Source organism: Populus trichocarpa, chromosome 10 (genome assembly GCF_000002775.5).
Source record: "Populus trichocarpa isolate Nisqually-1 chromosome 10, P.trichocarpa_v4.1, whole genome shotgun sequence".
NCBI lineage: Eukaryota > Viridiplantae > Streptophyta > Magnoliopsida > Malpighiales > Salicaceae > Populus > Populus trichocarpa.
In genome coordinates this window covers 4,588,826-4,609,653 of record NC_037294.2, presented here as the reverse complement: position 1 = coordinate 4,609,653, position 20,828 = coordinate 4,588,826, and the positions used below count along the sequence as shown (strand labels likewise).

The following is a 20,828-nucleotide window of genomic DNA, read 5'->3' as shown; positions in this document are numbered from 1 at the left end:
CCTGCTTAGTCACTTCACTTTACCACTATCATTCAACCATTGCAATCTATAAGGTCTAATATGCTTAACAATACACAAATTCAGTTTACTAATAAGGGTAGTACTAGCCACATTAGTATAATTAAATTGCACACCTTGTTTTGTATATAGTATCGCGTATGGAAGATGTTTTTCCTTTCCGATCACTTTCATCTTCCTTATCTAAACCTGAAGTGTACACCCTATAACTATAGACTTCCTAACTGAAAATTCTAACTCATGTTCTTCACTATCATCCAATGATGACATGTTTTCATATTCAAATTTGTCACTTTCAGATTATACCTCTCCATTGTCTCTCATCACTATTATTCTCTTGTTTGGATACCCTAAAACATAATATTTGTTCTCTTAACATTTATAACACTTTACATCACGAGTTCGTTTAGAGTAAGTGTAATATTTACCTTTAAAATCATAAATAATTAATTTGAGTTTTTCAATAATTTTGTCAAATGTTGTTTAACATGTCTCTATCTCATAAGATTGTGATATAATTTTTCGATTAACGTTGATATTGGGTCAGTACCTCTAGCATGAAAAAGATTGTGATATAATTGTTAACCGAATTGATTGCCACTTGAAGGGAATTTATCTGTCTACAAACTACACGGCTTTCCCAGTTTAACAACGAACCCCGTGTTATTCTCTTTTTTTACCTTGACAATTGTAACAACGGACAGGCAGATAGAACTAATAAAAGAAAGGAAAGGAAAGGAAAGGAAAGGCAAAATCTACTGCTGAACTTGCTACTAATAATAACAGCATTGCCTTCGTTTTCGGTTGACAGAGAAATTTTCAGCTCTCAAACGGGCTTCTAATAATAATAATAATAATAATAGGTAAGCCTACAACACCTCCTCCCTTGTTTATCATCTCGAGAAAATCGAGGCTTATTGTTTTTTTAGAAGAAGATTAAATCTTTATTGGTGTGTTGTGCAATTTAGACTTCTTGTCGTCAAATAATTGTCTCCCAGACAAAACTCTTTACTTGCATACTACTTCTTGTTTTTGTCAAATTTCTCTTTCTTTTGTTTCTTTTCTTGTGTTTTTTCTTAGCAGATATGCCTGAAAAGGGAGAGAACCAATCATGGCTTTTTTACCGTTCAAACTTTGTGCTTCAATGGCGTCTTCACATGCTCACAGCTTTTGTTTTCTTTGTCATGGTTGTTGTTTGGAGCATGGATGGCGGTACCATTAAAAGCGTTGTAGAATCAAGAAGGTTCGCCAAGCAATATTTGACCATTAACCCTCACACACAACACCTTCTCACAAATCTAACCGAGCAGAAGCAGCAGCAGCAGCAACAAACCCTTCAAAACTTCTCTACAATCACAAAGAACGTCACAGCAGACACCCCATTAGCCCAAGAGACCAACAACAATAATACCAGTGCCCCTCCTAGATTTAACATGGTACTAAACAACGACAAGAATGTTTCTTTTCCTCAGAATCATTCAGATGGAGTTTTGGAGAATCCAGCCCCAGGAAGGCATCAATCAGGTGGTAATGTGAAGTGGGTATTAACTGAATTGGAGCCAAACTTGACTGCATATCTTCTTTCAAGGTGGTTAGCCTCCGGAGGGGAGCCTTGTAGAGAGTCACGTACAGTGGAGATCGTGATTCCTGGATTGGATGATAAAGATTTGATTGAGTTGACAGCTGGTGATCGTCATGAATTTGGTTTTCAAGCACTGGATGAGTCCAATAATCTTGTTTGTTTAGGTGGAGATTATTTTGAGACCGATCTTTCAGGGGAGACATGGAAATCAAGGCCTTTAGTCAGAGATTTTGGAAATGGGTCTTACTCTATTTCGCTTCAAGTTCATCCTGATTTTGCTGGTGATTATAATCTTACTGTTATTTTGCTCTATAGGCATTTTGAAGGTCTTAAATTTTCACCGTGGAGATTTGCGTTTGATAAACAATTGCGTAAGTTTCAAATCAAGTTTGTTAAAGGTCACACTCAATTGCCAAAGATTAAAACTTGTCAAAAATCTGATTTCATTAGAGATCTTTGGTTAGGAAGGTGGACTAGGTATGGTAAAAATGATGGCTGTCAAATTAGTAATGATGGCCGGTACCGCTGTCTCGCGCCAGATTTTCCATGCCAAAGTCCTTGGTGTAGTGGTTCTTTAGGGATGTTAGAGAGTAATGGCTGGGTGTATTCTAGTCATTGTTCATTTAGGCTGTTTTCAGCTGATTCTTCTTGGAATTGCTTGAAGAATCGGTGGATTTTCTTTTGGGGTGATTCAAATCATGTTGATACTATAAGAAACATGCTCAATTTTGTGTTGGATTTGCCTCAAATACCATCAGTTCCTAGACGGTTTGATATGAACTTTTCAAACCCGAACGATGCTTCTCAGACTGTTCGGATTACTAGCATTTTCAATGGTCATTGGAATGAAACACTGAATTATGAAGGATTTAATTCCTTGGCGGATGAAGGATTTAGGAATTTGTTGAAGAAGTACTTCTCAGAGGACACGTTGCCAGACACTATAATCATGAATTCAGGTTTACATGATGGTGTGCATTGGCGAAATTTGAGATCATATACGGCGGGAGCTGACTATGCAGCATCATTCTGGAAAGAAGTTATGGATTCGGTGAGGCGGAGAGGATTGGCAGTTCCACTCATCTTTTACCGGACAACGGTAGCCACCGGTGGGTATGCAAGGACACTGCAATTTAATCCGAACAAGATGGAGGTATATAATTGGGTTGCTTTAGAGAAATTTAGGCAAGCTGGGTTGGTTACTGGTGTGATAGATGACTTTGATATGACTTTTCCATGGCATTTTGACAATCGGTGCAATGACGGAGTACACTATGGCAGAGGTCCAGCAAAGATGAAGTGGAGGGATGGTGTAATTGGCCACCAGTATTTTGTCGACCTCATGTTGGCTCATGTGCTGCTCAATGCTCTGTGTTCAAAATAGCAAGTGAAGGAGGTGGTTGATTTATTCTTTTGGCTGTCTATAAACAGTGAGGAGCACTGTTGCCAGCTTTGCAGAACTAGCCAGTGCAAGGAGTTGCAGGCAAAGCTAAAAATTTATGTTGATATGGGCTGCGGGCATTTGGAGGTAAATTCAAGACGTAGTGATTTTCACATTTTGGTTCACACCACACTTTCAGTTAGGATTGGGATTCTTTATTTGTTTATAGATGCAATGTTGTACAAAGGTATATATTATCATTGTCTATTGTAATTATTACATAGATTTGGTAGGAATTCAGTGTTGTTTTAAGAAGTTCATTTCATTGCATTGTTGAAATCTGCAGTTCAGGCATCAAAAACTGCTTGGTGGTATAAGCTCATCATATGCATGAAATGCATCATAAGTGAGTTTGCACTTGATTTAGCAGTTTTCTGCAAGTGAATCGTGCAAGCAATGTGCTTCAAGGCAATCAAGCAGTTGTTATGTGCTCTGCAGGCCACTTTATAGCAGTTGGTTTATAGGAACTAAGGCCCTGTTTTTTTGCTGAAAAGTAGTTTTTTATTTGGAAAATAATTTCTTTGGAAAGTGAATTCCTGGAAAGTGAATTATTTTTCGATATTTGGTAGTGTCATGGAAAATAAGTTGGAAAATATTTTCCAGTATTTGGTTATGTTATGGAAAATGAGTTGAAAAATAGTTTATTAATGTTTTATTTTTTCTTCAAGTTTATTAAAATAATAAGGAACAAATCTTATAAATTAAAAAGTTGAATGAGAATAAAATTGAAAAAAATTTAATTTCATAAATTATCTCAAATAAAATAAATAATAATGAAAATAATGGAGATCGAATCTAACAAATAAAAAAATTGAAAGATAATGAAATTAAAATAATAATAATTGTAATTTCATAAATTATTTCAAATAAAATAAATAACAATCAAAATCAAAAGAATGAGAATCAAATTTGATAGATAAAAAATTTCAATTAAAAAAATATAAGAGAAAAGCAAATAACAATCATAAAAATAAGGATCAAAGTTAATATAAAAATAAAATTAAATCAAATTTTAAGGGATGAAATTGAAAAAAAAAAGATTCAAACAAAATATATATCAATCAAAAGTTTGAGGATCAAATTTGATATAATCAGCTAATAATATGATATTTCTAAATTTTTCACAAATTCTGAAAAATGTTTTCCGTCTAAAATAAAAGGAAAACACTTTCCTGAAAATCAAGCTAAATTTTCTCATTTGACTAGAAAGTGTTTTTCGTTAACCAACTTTTCTAATAGTAAATAAACACAGAAAAATTTAAAAATTAATTTTTAGAAGATAACTTTTCAGGTAAACAAACACCTAAAAAGCAAGTGTATTTCGAAAATGATGGATCCCATGAAATTTAGCTGGCAATTTTTTTTTTTTTTTAATTTCACTTGTTTGATCAATACGCTTGACTTTCGGTGGCACTTTAATATATAGGTTTGACATAAAGTGGATTCGTTTATTGAAGAAGAAGAAAAAAGGAAAAGCAGAGAGACTTCTATAATCCTGTATTGATTGACTTGTTTGAAATACAAAGAGAAGTGAAAATGACCTTTGGGAGTCTTTTCTAGTTTAGTAGTTGATGTTTGCTTTGTTGCAGGCAATCTGATTTTATGTTAAATATTGTGATTATTTTTTAAAGTTTTTTTATTTAAAAATATATTAAAATAATATTTTTTTTATTTTTAAAAAATTATTTTTGATATCAGTATATTATCAAAATAATATAAAAATATCAAAAAAAATTAATTTAAAACAAATAAAAAAAATTAATTTTTCTCCACGAATAAAAACAAATAGAGGTGCGCTGCATTCGATCATAATGTCCCAAAGTAAATGGGACCAACTACTGATCTGATCTGGGAACGAACAATACACTAATCTTCTTTTTTTTTTTTTTTCTTTTAGATTAACGTTAGGTTATAGAACAATACACTAATCCCTAAAAATTTGCAAATTGAAAAACTTAATAAAAAATTATAATGGTTGGACGATTAAATTGTTTAAGTCATATTAATGCTTATTTTTGTTCTTTGGATGAAATCATTAAACAAATATGTACAAATCAAATAAAAATATTTAACTATCGAACGGATTAAAAATATATATATTCTTGAATTATAAAAACAAACAAAAAATGAGACTGTAATATTAATGATCTGAGGTTGTACGAAGGCTAAAATCAAGTGGTTTTACTTTTGAAGACTGATGAGACAGCCTGGCCGTGTATTATACTCTGCAAAATCCCTTGTTAGACAAGTGTCGTTAAATTAAATAAAATTATAAATGTCCATAACAAAAAAAAAAAAAAAACTGATGCCTTTAATTTTTTTTATTTTTTTTATCTTTTAATTAATTTTTTTTTTAATTTAGTTTCTTAATATTAAATTTTTTATGTTTAATTATCAGACTTTCATAACACGGATCTCAGATTTGACGGATTAACCCAGTTAATTCGGATTTTTTTCTTTTTCTTCATTAGTTTTTTTCTTCCTGTAGGTTTTTTTTCTCTTTGCTTTTTCCTTTTTAATTAATCTTTTTTTCAATTTATTTCATTAATATTAAATCTTTTTTCTATTTAGTTATCACACTTTCATGACACGAATCTCAAGTTTGACGGGTTAACCTTATTTGGCAGGTTAACCCAGTTGATTCACATTTTTTTCCTTTTTCCTCATTAATTTTGTTCTTTCGATTTCATATTTTAATATTGTATGCAGTCCACTTTAGTTTTTTTTTTTTTAATTAATTTTTTTTTAATTTAGTTTTTTAATATTAAATTTTTTATGTTTAATTATCAGACTTTCATGACACGGATCCTAAGTTTGACGGGTTAACCTAGTTAATTCAGATTTTTTTTCTTTTTCTTCATTAGTTTTTTTCTTCTTGTAGGTTTTTTTTCTCTTTGCTTTTTTCTTTTTAATTAATCTTTTTTTTAATTTATTTCATTAATATTAAATCTTTTTTCTATTTAGTTATCATACTTTCATGACACGAATTCCAGGTTTGACGGGTTAACCTGATTTGGCAGCTTAACCCAGTTGATTCACATTTTTTTCCTTTTTCCTCATTAGTTTTGTTCTTCGATTTTATATTTTAATATTGTATGCAGTCCATAGCGAAAAGGCTGATGCCTTTAGTTGTTTTTTGTCTTTTATTTATTTATTTTTTAATTAATTTTTTTTTAATTTAGTTTCTTAATATTAAATTTTTTATGTTTAATTATCAGACTTTCATGACACGAATCCCAGGTTTGACGGGTTAACCCAGTTAATTCAGATTTTGTTTCTTTTTCTTCATTAGTTTTTTTCTTCCTGTAGGTTTTTTTTCTCTTTGCTTTTTCCTTTTTAATTAATCTTTTTTTTTAATTTATTTCATTAATATTAAATCTTTTTCTATTTAGTTGTCACACTTTCATGACACGAATCCCAGGTTTGACGGGTTAACCTGATTTGACAAGTTAACCCAGTTGATTCACATTTTTTTTCTTTTTTCTCATTAGTTTTGTTCTTCCGATTCATATTTTAATATTGTATGCAGTCCACAGTGAAAAGGCTGATGCCTTTAGTTTTTTTTTTTTTTGCTTTTTTTTATGCCTTTCACCGTGGACTGCATAGTGCAGTCCACTATGAAAAGGCTGATGTCTTCTTTTTTTAATTAATTTTTTTTATTTAGTTTGTTGATATTAAATTTTTTTCTATTTAGTTATCAAACTTTCATGACACGGATCTCAAGTTTGACAGGTTAACCCAGTTAATTTAGATTTTTTTTTTCTTTTTCTTCATTAGTTTTTTTTTTCTTATAAGTTTTTTTTCTCTTATTTTTTCTTTTTATTTAATATTTTTTATTTAATTTAGTTCATCAATATTAATTTTTTTTCTATTTAGTTATCGACTAATGCCTTTATTATTTATTTTTTTATTGTTTTTATGCCTTTGACTGTGGACTGCACAGTGCAGTCCACAGTGAAAGGCTGATGCCTTTTTGTTTGTTTTTTTTCCTTTTCAATTAATTTTTTTTGTTTAATTTAGTTTGTTAATGTTCAATTTTTTTCTATTTAGTTATCAAACTTTCATGACACGGATCTCGGGTTTGACGAGTTAAACTAGTTTGATGAGTTAGTCCAGTTAATTCTGTGTTAACCCGTCAAATTTTTTTTTTCTATTTAGTTATCAAACTTTCACGACACGAATCCAAGGTTTGACGGGTTAACCTGGTTTGAAGGGTTAACCTAGTTAATTCAAATTTTTTTCTTTTTCTTCATTAGTTTTTTTCTTCCTTTTGGTTTTTTTTCTTTTTAATTAATCTATTTAATTACCACACTTTTATGACACGACCTTACAGCCAAACCTACATCCAAGACTATTGGGTCTGGTATTGCAACCAGACCCACTTAAACTTGGGTCATGCAAGTTTAATGTTATTATTAATATTATAAATATTACTCTTGAGTCAGGCGTTGCAGCCACACCCAAGACTCTTGGGTATAGCTTTTCAAAAACACCTAACACTTTTAGATCTTAACTTTTTTATATATTTTTTATGCAAAACAAATTGACATGCAGCATCGCGCGGGGTCATCTAACTAGTTATAACTAAAAGGTATCAAGGTTCTACTATAGAGTGAATTACTGTAAACTGTGAATGATTTTACTATTTAGGGTTTGTTTGGCAGTGTGGTTGCGGTTGCTTTTCAAATAGCTTTTCGTGCCAAAATGCATGTCAATAATGTTTTTTTATTTTTTAAAAATCATTTTTGACATCAGCACATCAAAATGATTTGAAAACACTAAAAACATATTAATTTGAAATTAATAAAAAATAAAAAATTTCAAATTTTGTCAAAAGCGCTTTTAAAACGCAGAAACAAACCGGCTTAGTAGGGCATGATGAGACTATAGCCTCGCTCTCCTGGGTCTGCAGACCCCGCAGCGAAGAATAACAAATTTGTTTGGTGGGGCATGGTAAGGCTACATACCTCAGGCACTAGCTGTAGACCCAAGCGAGCTAGTTTGCAGAACCGCTCAATTGGATCTGTAGACCCGCGCGCTGGGTGCAGACTCGCCCGCCAGGGTTTCTTCTGACCTGCACCTGGGTTCTGCAAACCCCCCTAGGGGTTGGAGACCCGTGAGGCTGGGTCTGCAGACCTTGCAGAGAAGAAAAATGAAAACAAATATAATAACAATTATTATTGTTGTTGTTGTTATCGTTAATAGTTAGTAATTTTTTTTAAAAAAATATTACTATAAAAACTTTGGCAGGACAAGTTTAATATTATTATTAATATGATAAATATTATTATTTGTATTATAAATATTATTATCTTTATTATAATTAAAAGTATTAATATTAAGAATATTATTATTATGATATAAATATTATGATTTTTATTATACTTAATATTATTAATATTAAAAATACCGTTATTTTTATTATAAATATTATAATTTTGATTATAATTAATATTATTCATATAATAATTAATAAATTTGTAGAAAATATTAAAAATATTGAAAAGCAAAAATAGATTTGATTTGTAGGGTAAAATTAAGAATTAATATTACTATTATTATTGTTGTTGTTATCATCATTAGTTAAAAATTAAAATTGTTATTGTCATCAAAGAAAAACCATAATTTTTTTTTTAAGATTTTAAAAAATATAAGAACATGGATACAAACACTTAACGTTAGGCAGACCCACGCGCTTAGTCGCGACTCCGGGTTGCAGACACCGGACACTGGGTCTGCCCAGCCCTGGGCGATAGGGACTGGCCCGCACACCTGGTTGCAGACACAAGCGGGTAGGTCTACAAGCCCGCGCCCCAAGGTCTGTAGACGTGCAAGGGTTGCATACCTGGGCGGTGGGTCAGACCAGCGCAAGCGGGTTGCAGAACCACATGCCTGGGGTCTGCAGACCCGTGCACTGGGGGCAAACCCACCTGTCGAGTCTCTTCTGACCTGCGATGGGGTTTTGCAGCAAGTTCATGTACCCTAGACTTAGTCCCTTGCCAAGTCCAGGTACACTGGACTTGGTCGCCAGCCAAGTCCAGGACTCCCGTGGACTTGGTCCCCAACCAAGTCCATGTTCCCCTGGATTTGATCGCCCGCCAAGTCTATATGTTCATCGTCCGGACCCATATGCAATGGGTCCATCGTTCAGACCCAAATGTAATGGGTCTATCTTCGGGACCCAAATGTAATGGGTCCTATGTTCGTACCTACCTTTCTTAAGTCTACGCAGGACCCAAGGCTGATGGGTCCATTGACAAGGCCAGACCCAAGTATCTTTGGTGTTGCACCAGGACCCAATTCTCTTGGGTCTGACGTCAAGACCCAAGGCTAAGGGGTCCTAGTGATTGGACCTAAAGCTGATGGGTTCTGCAATAGGACCCAATTCTCTTGGGTCTGAGGCAGGACTCATTAAGCCTGAATCGCACGCCTGTGTTCTGCAGACCCGGTAGCCTGTGGTTTACAGCTCTGCGCATAGTTATTAAACCCGGCCCGGGGGTTGACCCGGCCAAGGGGCCGGGTCCCGGGTTTCAGGGGTCAACCCGGATTAACCCGGAAAAATTAAAAAAAAAAATAAAGTTTTAATATTTCATATGAAAAAATCCATGTAAATATAGATTATACAAATTATGAAATTTAAAAGAATATTTTAAAAAGTTTTTTATCCCACATTGAAAAAACATAACTTTTTTCATGGGAACATGGAGTATATATATGAAAGGGCTTCAAATCCCACATTGAAAAGATACTATGTTATCCTTTTAAGTTGAAGTATTTAAACCAAAAGGTTTTTTTATCCCACATTGAAAAAACATGGTTTTTTTCATGGGAACATAGTGTATATATATGAAAGGGCTTCAAACCCCACATTGAAAAAATACTATGTTATCCTTTTAAGTTGAAGTATTTAAACCAAAAGGTTTTTTATCCCACATTGAAAAGACATGGTTTTTTTCATGGGAACATAGTGTATATATATATGAAAGGGCTTCAAACCCCACATTGAAAAAATACTATGTTATCCTTTTAAGTTGAAGTATTTAAACCAAAAGGTTTTTTATCCCACATTGAAAAAACATGACTTTTTTCTTGGGAACATAGAGTATATATACTAATGTGTTTTAAATCCCACATTTGAAAAAAAAAAAAAACCGGGTCTCGTCCGGGTTCGCCCGGGTCCCGGGTCAACCCACCGGGTCGCCCGGGTTTGGCCAGGCTGTTGCCACAGCCGGTCTTTTGTTAAACCCGGACCGGTCCAGCCACCGGGTCGACCGGGTCCCGGGTCGACCCGCTGGGCCGGGCCGGGTTTAATAACAGTGGCTCTGCGTGCCTGGATCTCTTCTGACCCATCAGACCCAACAACAATTCAAAAAAGGCTGGGTCTGGCTACCCTGGCAGACCACCGATCTTGGGTCTGGCTGGGTAGCTGGATCCAATATCATTGTATTGTAAATATTAAAAATATTATTTTTTGTATAAGAAATATTGTTATTGTTATTATAATTAATATTGTTAATATTAAAAATATTATTATTTGTGTTATTAATAATATTATTTTTATTATAATTAATAAAAAAATTTATTATCAATATGGAAAAAAAAACATAGAATTGATTTGAAGGGTAAAATGAAAATTTATTATTATTATTATCATTAATAAATTTGAAAATAATATTATTACTATTGAAGAAAAACTATACATTTGATTTAAAGGGATTAAAAACTATAAGAACTTGGTCAGGCGCGTTTAAAACTATAATTAATATTATAAATATTATTATTGTTATTATTATTATTATTATTATTATTATCATTAATAGATTTAAAAAAACTATTTTTCTTATCTAAGGAAAACCTAATTTTTAAAAAAGATTAAAAAATATAAAATATTTAGTGCATAATTTAAATATTATTATTAATATTATAGATATTATTGTTGAGCAGCCAAGTCCAGGTGTACCCTTGACTTGTCCGCTACCAAGTCCAAGTGTACCTTGGATTGTCCGTTGCCAAGTTCATGTTCTCCTGGATTTGGTCGCTTGCCAAGCCCACATGTCCCATGGACTTGGTTGCTGCCAAGTCTAGGTGTTCCTTGGACTTGGCTCATTGTCAAGTTCTGGTCCCATGAAGGTGACCCGCCTGCCAAGTCCACGTGTTCCTTAACTGTCAAGTCCATGTGTCCCTTGGACTTGCCCGACTCCAAAGTTCAGGTGCCTTGGACTAGGCTACCTGCCAAGTCCAGTTACCTTGGACTTGACCACCGCCATGTCCAAGAGTAGTGGTTCCGGCATGCGTGATGGACCGTCGCTACCTTGGACTTGGCCCACTCAAAAAAACATAGATGTAATTTGAAGGTTAAAATAAATTATTATTAATATTATTTCATAATAATTAAAATTATTAATATAATCATTAATAAATTTGAAAGAAATATTATTGATGATTTTATTTGAAGGGTAAAATTAAAAATTATTATCATTAGTAAATTAAAAAAAACTATTATTACTATCAAATAAAAACCATAAAATATTTTTTAAAAAGATTAAAAAATATAAGAACTTGGGCAGACAAATTAAATATTATTATTAATATTATTAAAAAAATTTAAAAAACATTATTACTATAAGAACTATAAAAACTTGGGCGAGATAAGTTTAATATTATTATTAATATTATAATGTTATTATTTTTATTATAGTTAATATTGTTACTATAATAATTAATAAATTTGAATGGGTCTGCCGCAGGACCCATTAGCCATAGATCCAGAAACAGAACAAATTAGACATGGGTCCGGACTGTGGACCCAAAAGAATTAGATCTTGTCGTAGGACCTATCAGAGTTGGGTCCTGCAACGGATCCATTCGTCATGGCTTTTGCAACGGACCCATTCACCATGGATACTAATGGGTCCGGCGCACGACCCAATTTTCTCATGTCCGGATGCTATATCTAATTTTTTTTATTAGGATTTAAGGCTAATGAGTCCATCGCTAGAATCCAATTCTTTTAGGAGTTGTGTTAGGATCCATTCTCTTGAGTATGACATTATGTCCTAAAATCAATAAATTCTAACATTTGAACACAACGTTGATGGGTCCTGCAGTAAAACCCAATTTTCTTAATCTGCTGCAAAACTCAATTATCTTACATCTTAGATTTTAATAATATATTTTTTTAATGAAAATAAAAAATAAATCTATAGCATGATACGGATCATCTAGTGTGTGTATACACACACTCACACTTCGCTTGTAATTATTGTCATCAAACACAAAACAATCACAGAATCTACTCAGATATTTGACGGTGAGGTGAGGTGAGGTTAGTAAGAGTTTTTTCATTTTTTTTTATGTTTATAATAATAGCAGCAGCAGCAGCAACAATAATAATAATAATTACAGAAATCAAAACTTTATCAGAAAAAACAAACAAAAACCCCCTTCACGTCCATTTTCTTTTAGTTTCCAGGAAACGACAAGAAATCTGGCAAATCTTGGAGGATTGAGAGCTCGCTTGTCGTTGAAGCAAGCAATATCAGATTGCCAAAACGACGACGAAGAGTGTCGACGTTGGCGTTTCAGGCTTTCCTCTTCGATGGCTGCTTTTACATGGGGTTCTCTTCTTAGGATCACTTTCTTTCTTCTCCTTATTGCCGCTGTTGTTTTCGGCTTCTTCACTCTCCCTGTTGAAAAGGTTCCATTTTTCCATCCGGGTTTCTCTCACTTTTACTTTTTTTTTATGATGGGGTTTTTTTTCCTCCTTTGTGTTTGATTTTGATTTGGAGTTTTTGGTTGATTCATAGCGTATTGTGGTTTTCTGTTTTAGGGTTGTTTGGTGTTTCTGGTGTGGATGCATTTGTGGGTTTTTAGGTACAGTTATGGTTTTGCTTGTCTGTCTTTGAAATTGAACTTATTGGAGTGTGTTTCTGTGCAATGTGATCGTACCCCAGTTTCATTTCCATGTAGCGATATATAATTTTGAACTAAATTGATTCTTTATTCAGTGTTTAAACTACTGGGACACTCCCCGGATTTGTTGTGGGCTGATAAGAGACAAATGAAAATGTGTGTTTTGTTATTATGGTTAAGGTTGCATATTGATTCAGGTTATTCTTACTTAAGTATGTAACTGTAATGCAATCTCTATTCTCTCTGCTATCATCTCTGTGTGGTTGTTAATTTTCATGTGGGGAATGTGGTAAAGATCTGTTGCAGTGACAGGACTTTGTTCTGAATTACTAGATTCGTTGTTGCCTTACTTAAGTGGATGTTTTGTATGTTTTTTACAATGTGTCATGCCCCAAGTCTCTTGCATTGGGTGTCTATGTCCTGTGATCGTCAAAGTGACCCCGGCTAGCACTTTTGGCTGAAGAACTATGGATGATGGGCCTATAGTATTACATTGCGCTGATAATGAATGAGTGTGCATCGTTTATGCTTGAAATTGTGTATTTGTATTGACTAAAGAGGTTTCCTTGCAGATTTTGAAGGATTTCTTGTTATGGGTTGAGCAGGATCTTGGACCTTGGGGTCCTCTCGTACTGTAAGTCAATTTTATATACCCAATGTTCCTTGCACTTTTTAATTTACTGGATATTAAATTGCTTACCTCGATTTCCTTAGCTGACTGTGCATGGCCATAAATAGTTCCTATACTTATTCATTGGGAAACCCTTTGCCTCTCGATTTCTCAGCTTGTAATCAATCACTTGAACCTTTATGTTTATAACCCACCCACCCCCCTCCGCACTGTCACAAAGTACATCGAAAACAATTGACCTTCCATCTCACTTTTATTTAGTAATTTACAGGGCCGTTGCATATATTCCTCTAACAGTCCTGGCTGTTCCAGCAGCAGTGCTTACTGTAAGTATTGATAATCTCTCTGGTGTTTTTGCCTGCTTAGTTATCTTTTCTTAATATTTTAAATAATCAATTATTTCATTCTATTGTTTTCTATTTTGTCTTGTCTGCCCTTTGTTTGTTCTCTAACTTCCGAACTCCCAATTCTTTGACTTTGATCTTTCTCCCCCTGCATATCTTCAAGCAGTCATGGAAGAAAATTTTGCATGTATAAGCTATAGCTCTCTTGTAACTTGGTCTCCATATTTCAGCTTGGTGGTGGATATCTTTTTGGGTTGCCACTGGGCTTTGTTGCTGATTCTATTGGTGCCACCATTGGTGCCGGGGCAGCTTTTCTTCTAGGAAGAACGGTAAGCTATTAGACTCTTACAATGGTATATGCTTCCTAGTTTCAGCAGTATAATATTCATAGAAGGAGAAGATGAGTGCCTTTTTGCTATTGAATCTTATGCTAACTCGCTCATCTAAGCTTACTTTTGTTGTTTATAGAATACCATTAATGACTTGAGAAAAAAAGGAAACAATGTATTTCTTGTTATGTACTTTCATTTCTTTTTGGTGTTTAATTCTTATTAGCTTTTCTATGTTTGATACTGCAAGTGAGTGTTTAATTTATATCTTATTCTGATGCCTTCAGATTGGGAGATCTTTCGTTGTCTCTAAGTTGAAGGATTATCCGAAGTTTAGGTCAGTTGCAATTGCAATTCAGAAGTCTGGCTTCAAGGTTTGTGTACTTCTTAATTGATCCTCAAAACTCCAGTGATTTTGTTTCAACATATATTTGCAGGTTCCATGTTTTTCCTTTTCTTTCCTGTCCATTTAATTCTAATTTTGCTGTATCTCTTCTATGAAATCTCTGAACTTTCTTATTTTGTTGCACAGATTGTTCTGCTGCTACGACTTGTTCCTTTACTGCCCTTTAACATGCTGAATTACCTGCTTTCTGTCACTCCTGTTCCGATAGGGGAATACATGCTGGCTTCCTGGATAGGAATGATGGTATGTTCACTCATCCAGCAGTACTCTCTGAATTTATCTTAATGCCATAGTGCGATACAAAAGTTTTGCTTATGAAATGACATGTATTTAAAATGCTGCAGTGTGATACAAAAGTTTTGTGTATTTAAAATTCTGCAGTGATACAAAAGTTTTGCTATGAAATGCCAAATATGTATTTAAAAAAAGATGTTTATTTTCTTGTGAATAAATTGAAAGATGGCGTGGGTGCTTGATGGGCTTGTTGAGCCATGTTGAAGTGATGTGGTCTCCACTTTGATTGCCCCCCATTTGGTATAAATTCTGAAGCATGTTTTGCAACGTTTTTTCCTGACATGTGCACTGAAAGATTGTTTGGTGTGAAGATTACTGACCAAAGGGAGGGAGTCCCAGCCCATAGAAGAACTGGCTTATTACTGTGGGCGGTACTTGATGACTTGTTTTAACAATTGTTATGCTTAGTGCTTTTATTAAGCTAGAGCGATGTGAAGTTTATGGACCAAACATTTCAATTACTGGCTGGTTTGTCTCCGTGTAAATCCAGAAAACAAAGAAAAATTGGTTTAAAAAAATGTGGAAATCTAAGGTTTTTCTTTTGTTGTCAATTCTTCTTGGAAATGTCATTAATTACTTATTATGTTAGCTCACGAGATGTTCATGAAAGAATTTAATTGAGAAGGTAGTACTGGTTAGAGTCATGCCACTGTATCTAACGTGGTATTTCTTACAGCCAATAACACTTGCTTTCGTATACATTGGAACAACTCTCAAGGATCTTTCTGATGTGACGCATGGGTGGAGTGAGTTTTCAACTACTCGTTGGGTAAGGACCCTATTTTTTTCATATATGCTGGAGTTTTATATATGCTCTTAACTTTTGAGTCATTTTCTGAGTCATCTTTTTCATCTGTAGTCTGATATATTTGTGGCTCTTTTACTGTGGATGTAGGTGTTTATCATATTGGGCCTTCTTGTATCTGGTAAGTTGCAATGACATGCCAACATGCGTCTTTCCTCCTCCTCCTCCTCCTTCTTCGAGGTTTGAATGGTCATAAAAAAAATTAATGCCTTGTCTATTGAAAACGTTTTCTTCTTCTTCCGAGTTCCCATGGGGAGAGGTTTTAATGGTCTTAAAAAAAATTAATGCCCAGTCTAGTGAAAACATCACCATTAATTGTTAAGTGCCAATTATAATTACTCAGGATTCAGTTATCAATTTTGATTATGTAGCCATTTTGTTCAAGATTTGAGAACAATGGGGAGATAATGGTACTAAAAGGAGTTGGTGATTTTCAATATAAATGGAAGGAGCTAAATAGAAGTGGACACAGTGAAAGTTGTTCCTGTGTTTGTTGGGGCTTGTTTACTGAAAATGTCAACTTTGTGAAGTGCCGGTTATAATAACTACATGGGATTTGTTTAACAAGTTGGATCCTACAGCCATGTGGCTTGAGACTTTGACCTTTGAGGACAATGAGGAAACTTATGGTAGTATAAAGTAGTTAGCAATTGTCAATGCATATCAAGAAGTCAAATGAACTTAACTTTGTGTTGTGTGGCTGTCTCCTTGTCTGCATCTAATCACCGATTAAGTAATAATTGAGTGGGAATAACGTAGTGATTTGATGACCTGATAAAGAAAATGTTGTGAAACAAAAGGAGAAAAAAAGTAACCAATGCCAAAAAAGAAAGTGCTCAAGAATTTTTATATATGAAACTCTACTTCAAAACTATCTTTTTGACGCATGCGAGTAAAACTTGAACTGACCAGTGATTTTCTTTCAACCTTCGAAAAGTGGTCCTTGAATTTATGAATGTTAGATAGTTGCGTTGAGAGAATTTGAATGCAGCAGCAACAACAAAGTCTTAATCCCAAACTAGATTGAGAGAAATTGAATAGGCATTGTGGCTGTATATCATGGATTACTTCAATTTGAAATCTAATGACAACCTTCGTTTGTCCTGTTATCTTGTCTGAACTCTGACTGTATTTACATTTTTATTTATTTGTTTATTGCAGTGGTTCTAATCTTTTGTGTTACTAAAGTCGCCAAGTCTGCTTTGGATAAAGCTCTGGCCGAAAATGAAGATCTAGATTTCATATTGGCCTCGTCACAATTAACTATTGTGGCGGATATTCCTGTTAATCTGAACCAGCCTCTTATTATCAAGATAGACCCATCTGAAGACAAGCATGAAAAATGAAATTCATAATTCGTGTAAATTCTTTTCCTACCTTTTTGATGGGCAATGCTCTTATTTAATAGCTCACCATTAAGTGCCTGTCATTTGTTATTCGCATATCTGTACAGTCCTATCTTTTACAAAATGAAAAAGAAAAGAAGGTTAAAAATAAACAAATTTGTAGGTATGGATTGAAGTGACTGATCGGCATTTAAAATAGTGTTGAATGAGCTTTGTCTTCTCTATTGGGATTAAAAAATCACTGAAGAATGAAAGAAATCATTGTTTCTAATGCGTTTTGCTGCATCTTTGTGTTGTCTTTGAAGTATCTGTATTTTCCCTTCCGCTTGCTTAAGTGGCGGTTTTTTCAGTATCTAGTCTCCTATCAGGTGTTCTTATTTATATGGTTTTGATATCTTCATGATGTTTTTTCAATCCAAATACACTTTAAAAAGAATCCGAACTACCATGCCAACTGATATTAAATTCAAGGGTCTTTTTGGATGGAAAAGGTTACCAGCATCACCATTTAGAGGAAGGATTTTTTTTTTTTTTTCAAATGTAAGTATATAAATTAGATCAAAAGTGACAATGCTGGAGAACCAGCATGAACAAAATATACAAGCAAATACACGAGGGAGCAGGCTCCCTTTGAAACTTAAAAAAGGGGAACAAACTCCCAAGAAAAAGGCATGCAAGCTGTTACAAGGTTAAATTCATTAGGGTGTAGGTTGATGAAAGTATTGCTGGACAGTAGCTACGGGGTGACAGCCCGCATAACAGTAGCGAAAATTAGTAGCATGCGTGTGCGGCAGCACGCAACAGCTAGCGCAACAGTGTGCTGACGAGAGCTGGAGACTTGGATGATGGATTGTTCAAGGCTCGATGAAACAGTGCTGGAATGACGTGATGGGACAGTGTTGAATTCGGCAGCACTGATGAGATTGGCAGCGTCGACCAAATCAGCAGCAAGGGCTGACGATAGGTCTGGGCGATGGATAGTCAATGACTGGACGTAATACACTACTGGCAGATTCGGCAGCAGTGTGCATAGGCAGATTCGGCAGCAGTGTGCATCAACGATTCGGCAGGACATGGGTTGATGTTCTGCAGGAATCCTAACTTGGACGATGGACAGTCCAAGGCATGCATACACCTATTCTGGCAGCGTGGAAGTTGGCAGAAGGGACAACTGGCTTGTTGGGTGGCAGGCTATGGAAGAAGCAGCAATTGCAGGCAGTTATCGGCAGTTTTTCAAGAGGCCAAACTGACCAGAACGTGACCCATGTCTTGGGAGGCAGTTATGTTGTATTATTCCATGTAATAGGCTGTAGATAGGGTGTAACATGTAATGTTCTGGTAGGCAGCAGAACACTTGTGCATGGCACATACACTAATGGACTTGTGTATCCTTTGTTGACGAGACTAATGAAGGTTGGGAATGTTTTCTTGTAATATCTTGTGTGCTTGGTTCTGTACACCTTTGTTTGTGTATTCCGCTTGTCTATGTAACGGGAGTGAGTGTGAGAAACCTCTTGGTGAGAAAAACATTTAGTTGCTAGGCAAACACGAGTGAGGTGAGGGAAAAGGCTGAGTCTAGCGGGGCTAGGCTGCCGTGCGAGGTTTGTTTTTGAGATGAAAAATCGACCCGTGTCACAAGCCACAGGGGAACAAGCTGATTTGGTTAGCCTAGAAACCTAGTCAGAGAGAAGGTGCCAAGCCTAACCAAAGAGCCAAAAGAGGGCCATGAACAAGAAAACTGAAGCCGCTACCATGCAGAAACGCACAAGAACGCAGCTGATCAACAAGAGCAAAACAGACGACACTGCAAGCCAAATGAGCCACCAAAAGACCAACAGCCGATAAGCAACAGAGGAGAATAGAACCCATAATTCCAAATTAGCAGGAGACGAAGATTGCCAAAGAACTAGCACTGCAAAGAAGACAGCCTCTGATGTGACCAAGCACTAACAAAACAATTGATTGATAAAGGATAGAAGATTCCTGGTGCTTAAATGATGCGGTTGTTGGATACGTTCCGTATTGTGGGTCAAGGTAAAATCAAGTACTCCCTGGAAGTTGTGGCATTTGGTGAACAGTAAACACCATTGTTGACAGATGATAGGAAGTACTGTTTGATAGCATAGTTGGAGGTGGTTTATCTGTTTAGGCAGCAATTTGTACGGTCCCGACCAGCATGTTATTGAACAACTTACTACTGAGAAGCCATGGTCCCCATATTGTATGTTGAGATCCAAAATCAAAGGTAACACTTTCACATATTAAAATGCTTTAGGGGGTTAGAAAAGTTTGTTCGAGACTTGAACAGGAGGAAATCCAAAAGCAATTCCAATGATGAAAGGTGAAGCAAGATCATATGCAGCCTCATCATGAAAATATTTAAATGCATTGTGGGTTCCATTGGCTCTCTTTATTTTTCTTACTTTCTCTAACAAACGAAAGGAAAGCCAGATATGGTAATTTTACAAGTTTTTGTTGCCATATTTCAGCTTTCCCATTGTCTTCTTGTGTTCAACTTTGGTGGTGGTTAGGTCCTACCATTTCCACTGTGAAAGGCTAGGACCCTACAATCTAAGCATCACATCCATCCATTCTATGCCAAAACCTAAAAAAACAAACAAAAAAAAGTTCTGGTACTCTATATATCCTTATATATGAAGCACAAACCTAGCTAAGCGAACGGGTCTAAATATCTTTTTGTCAGATTTCATGGTGACCAAACATTTCGAGACCCTGAGAGGAAAACTAGCAGGTTTCAGCATCTTTCCTCTTAGGGGCTTCATCAATGGTTGTCATGATCATACACAGACATCAGGATTTGAAAGCAGAGACTTGAACTTGAGTGACAGGCCAATTGAACTGCAGATAAGGGTTGGATCAATACTGAAAAAGGTGCATACGTTGAAGCCTTGTTCTTCTAAGAGACTAAAATGCAAGAGCATATACAAAGCCTACATGCCTAATAGGAGTGGCAGTACTAGTAGTGGAGGTATGAAGAGCAATATTACTATGATGAAGCACGTCACCTTTACATTTGGGTGCACGACACTGGAGCTGATTTCTCTAGGATGGTCAAGCAGCAATATATTAGCCTTGAGGATCTGAGGGATTATTCTAAGAATAGAATTTCCAGGGATCATCAAAGAGGCTGCATATCCGTCTGCAAGAAACCCAGGCCTAGTTTTTGTTGACTTTTCATTGAATTTATATAGTTTGTGTTGGGTGGTTAATGAAAATCAAAGCTTGTTTTCTTGTCCACATCTTTAACATTAATTTCAATTTGTCTTGCTTCTTAATTAATTATGTGTCTTGAAAATTACAGATTGTGTTATCACAATACGACGACATGTATGCTAAAGAATGGTAATGTATTAACCATCTAGGTGGTGGCCCAGTAGTAAGAGTTTGGGATCAAGAGATTTGCTCCCTCTGTGGTCTTAGGTTCGAGCCCTGTGGTTGCTCATATGATGGCCACTGGAGGCTTACATGGTCGTTAACTTCAGGGCCCGTGGGATTAGTCGAGGTGCGCACAAGCTGGCCCAGACACCCACGTTAAACTAAAAAAAAAAAATAATAATGTATTAGTGAAGCCTCTTTTCTTGCTTCTCTAATTGCTTCAGTACGTACCATTTTGATGTTAAATACTTTCACTCTTATGTTTATATTGTCAAGGATGATATCATGGAAGAGGAAGAAGTTGAAGAATACACGTACATGAGA

General features: G+C 35.1%; 3 protein-coding genes across 4 annotated transcripts; all 3 read left to right on the top strand.

The window, feature by feature from the left end:
- Positions 1-740: 740 nt before the first annotated feature.
- Positions 741-3,403, top strand: LOC7497971 (uncharacterized). Its single transcript, XM_052456092.1, has one exon. The coding sequence runs from the start codon at positions 1,104-1,106 to the stop codon at positions 2,982-2,984; it is 1,881 nt and encodes a 626-aa protein (XP_052312052.1). The 5' UTR covers positions 741-1,103; the 3' UTR covers positions 2,985-3,403.
- Positions 3,404-12,158: 8,755 nt separating this feature from the next.
- Positions 12,159-17,379, top strand: LOC7497972 (uncharacterized). 2 transcript variants are annotated; one of them, XM_024610868.2, is made up of 10 exons: positions 12,159-12,366; positions 12,507-12,738; positions 13,526-13,587; positions 13,856-13,910; positions 14,159-14,257; positions 14,545-14,631; positions 14,790-14,906; positions 15,634-15,726; positions 15,853-15,883; positions 16,924-17,379. In XM_024610868.2, exons 2-10 carry the CDS (start codon positions 12,640-12,642, stop codon positions 17,106-17,108), a joined length of 828 nt encoding a protein of 275 aa, XP_024466636.1. In that variant the 5' UTR covers positions 12,159-12,366; positions 12,507-12,639; the 3' UTR covers positions 17,109-17,379. The 2 variants fall into 2 exon arrangements, with proteins under 2 accessions (XP_024466636.1, XP_024466637.1); XM_024610869.2 differs by having other exon boundaries at positions 12,339-12,361.
- Positions 17,380-19,009: 1,630 nt separating this feature from the next.
- LOC7497973 (uncharacterized) lies at positions 19,010-20,424 on the top strand. The gene is given in 2 exon segments (XM_024610870.2): positions 19,010-20,090; positions 20,093-20,424. Coding segments are annotated over 2 exon segments (480 nt in total). The 5' UTR covers positions 19,010-19,817; the 3' UTR covers positions 20,300-20,424.
- The last annotated feature ends 404 nt before the right edge of the window (positions 20,425-20,828 follow it).

Bases quoted from the DNA above. Each gene is read 5' to 3' on its own strand.
- LOC7497971 (XM_052456092.1), top strand. From the start codon at position 1,104: ATGCCTGAAAAGGGAGAGAACCAATCATGGCTTTTTTACCGTTCAAAC.
- LOC7497972 (XM_024610868.2), top strand. From the start codon at position 12,640: ATGGCTGCTTTTACATGGGGTTCTCTTCTTAGGATCACTTTCTTTCTT. The intron at 13,911-14,158 runs GTAAGTATTGAT...TCCATATTTCAG, and splicing joins TTCCAGCAGCAGTGCTTACT to CTTGGTGGTGGATATCTTTT. The intron at 15,727-15,852 runs GTAAGGACCCTA...CTGTGGATGTAG, and splicing joins AGTTTTCAACTACTCGTTGG to GTGTTTATCATATTGGGCCT.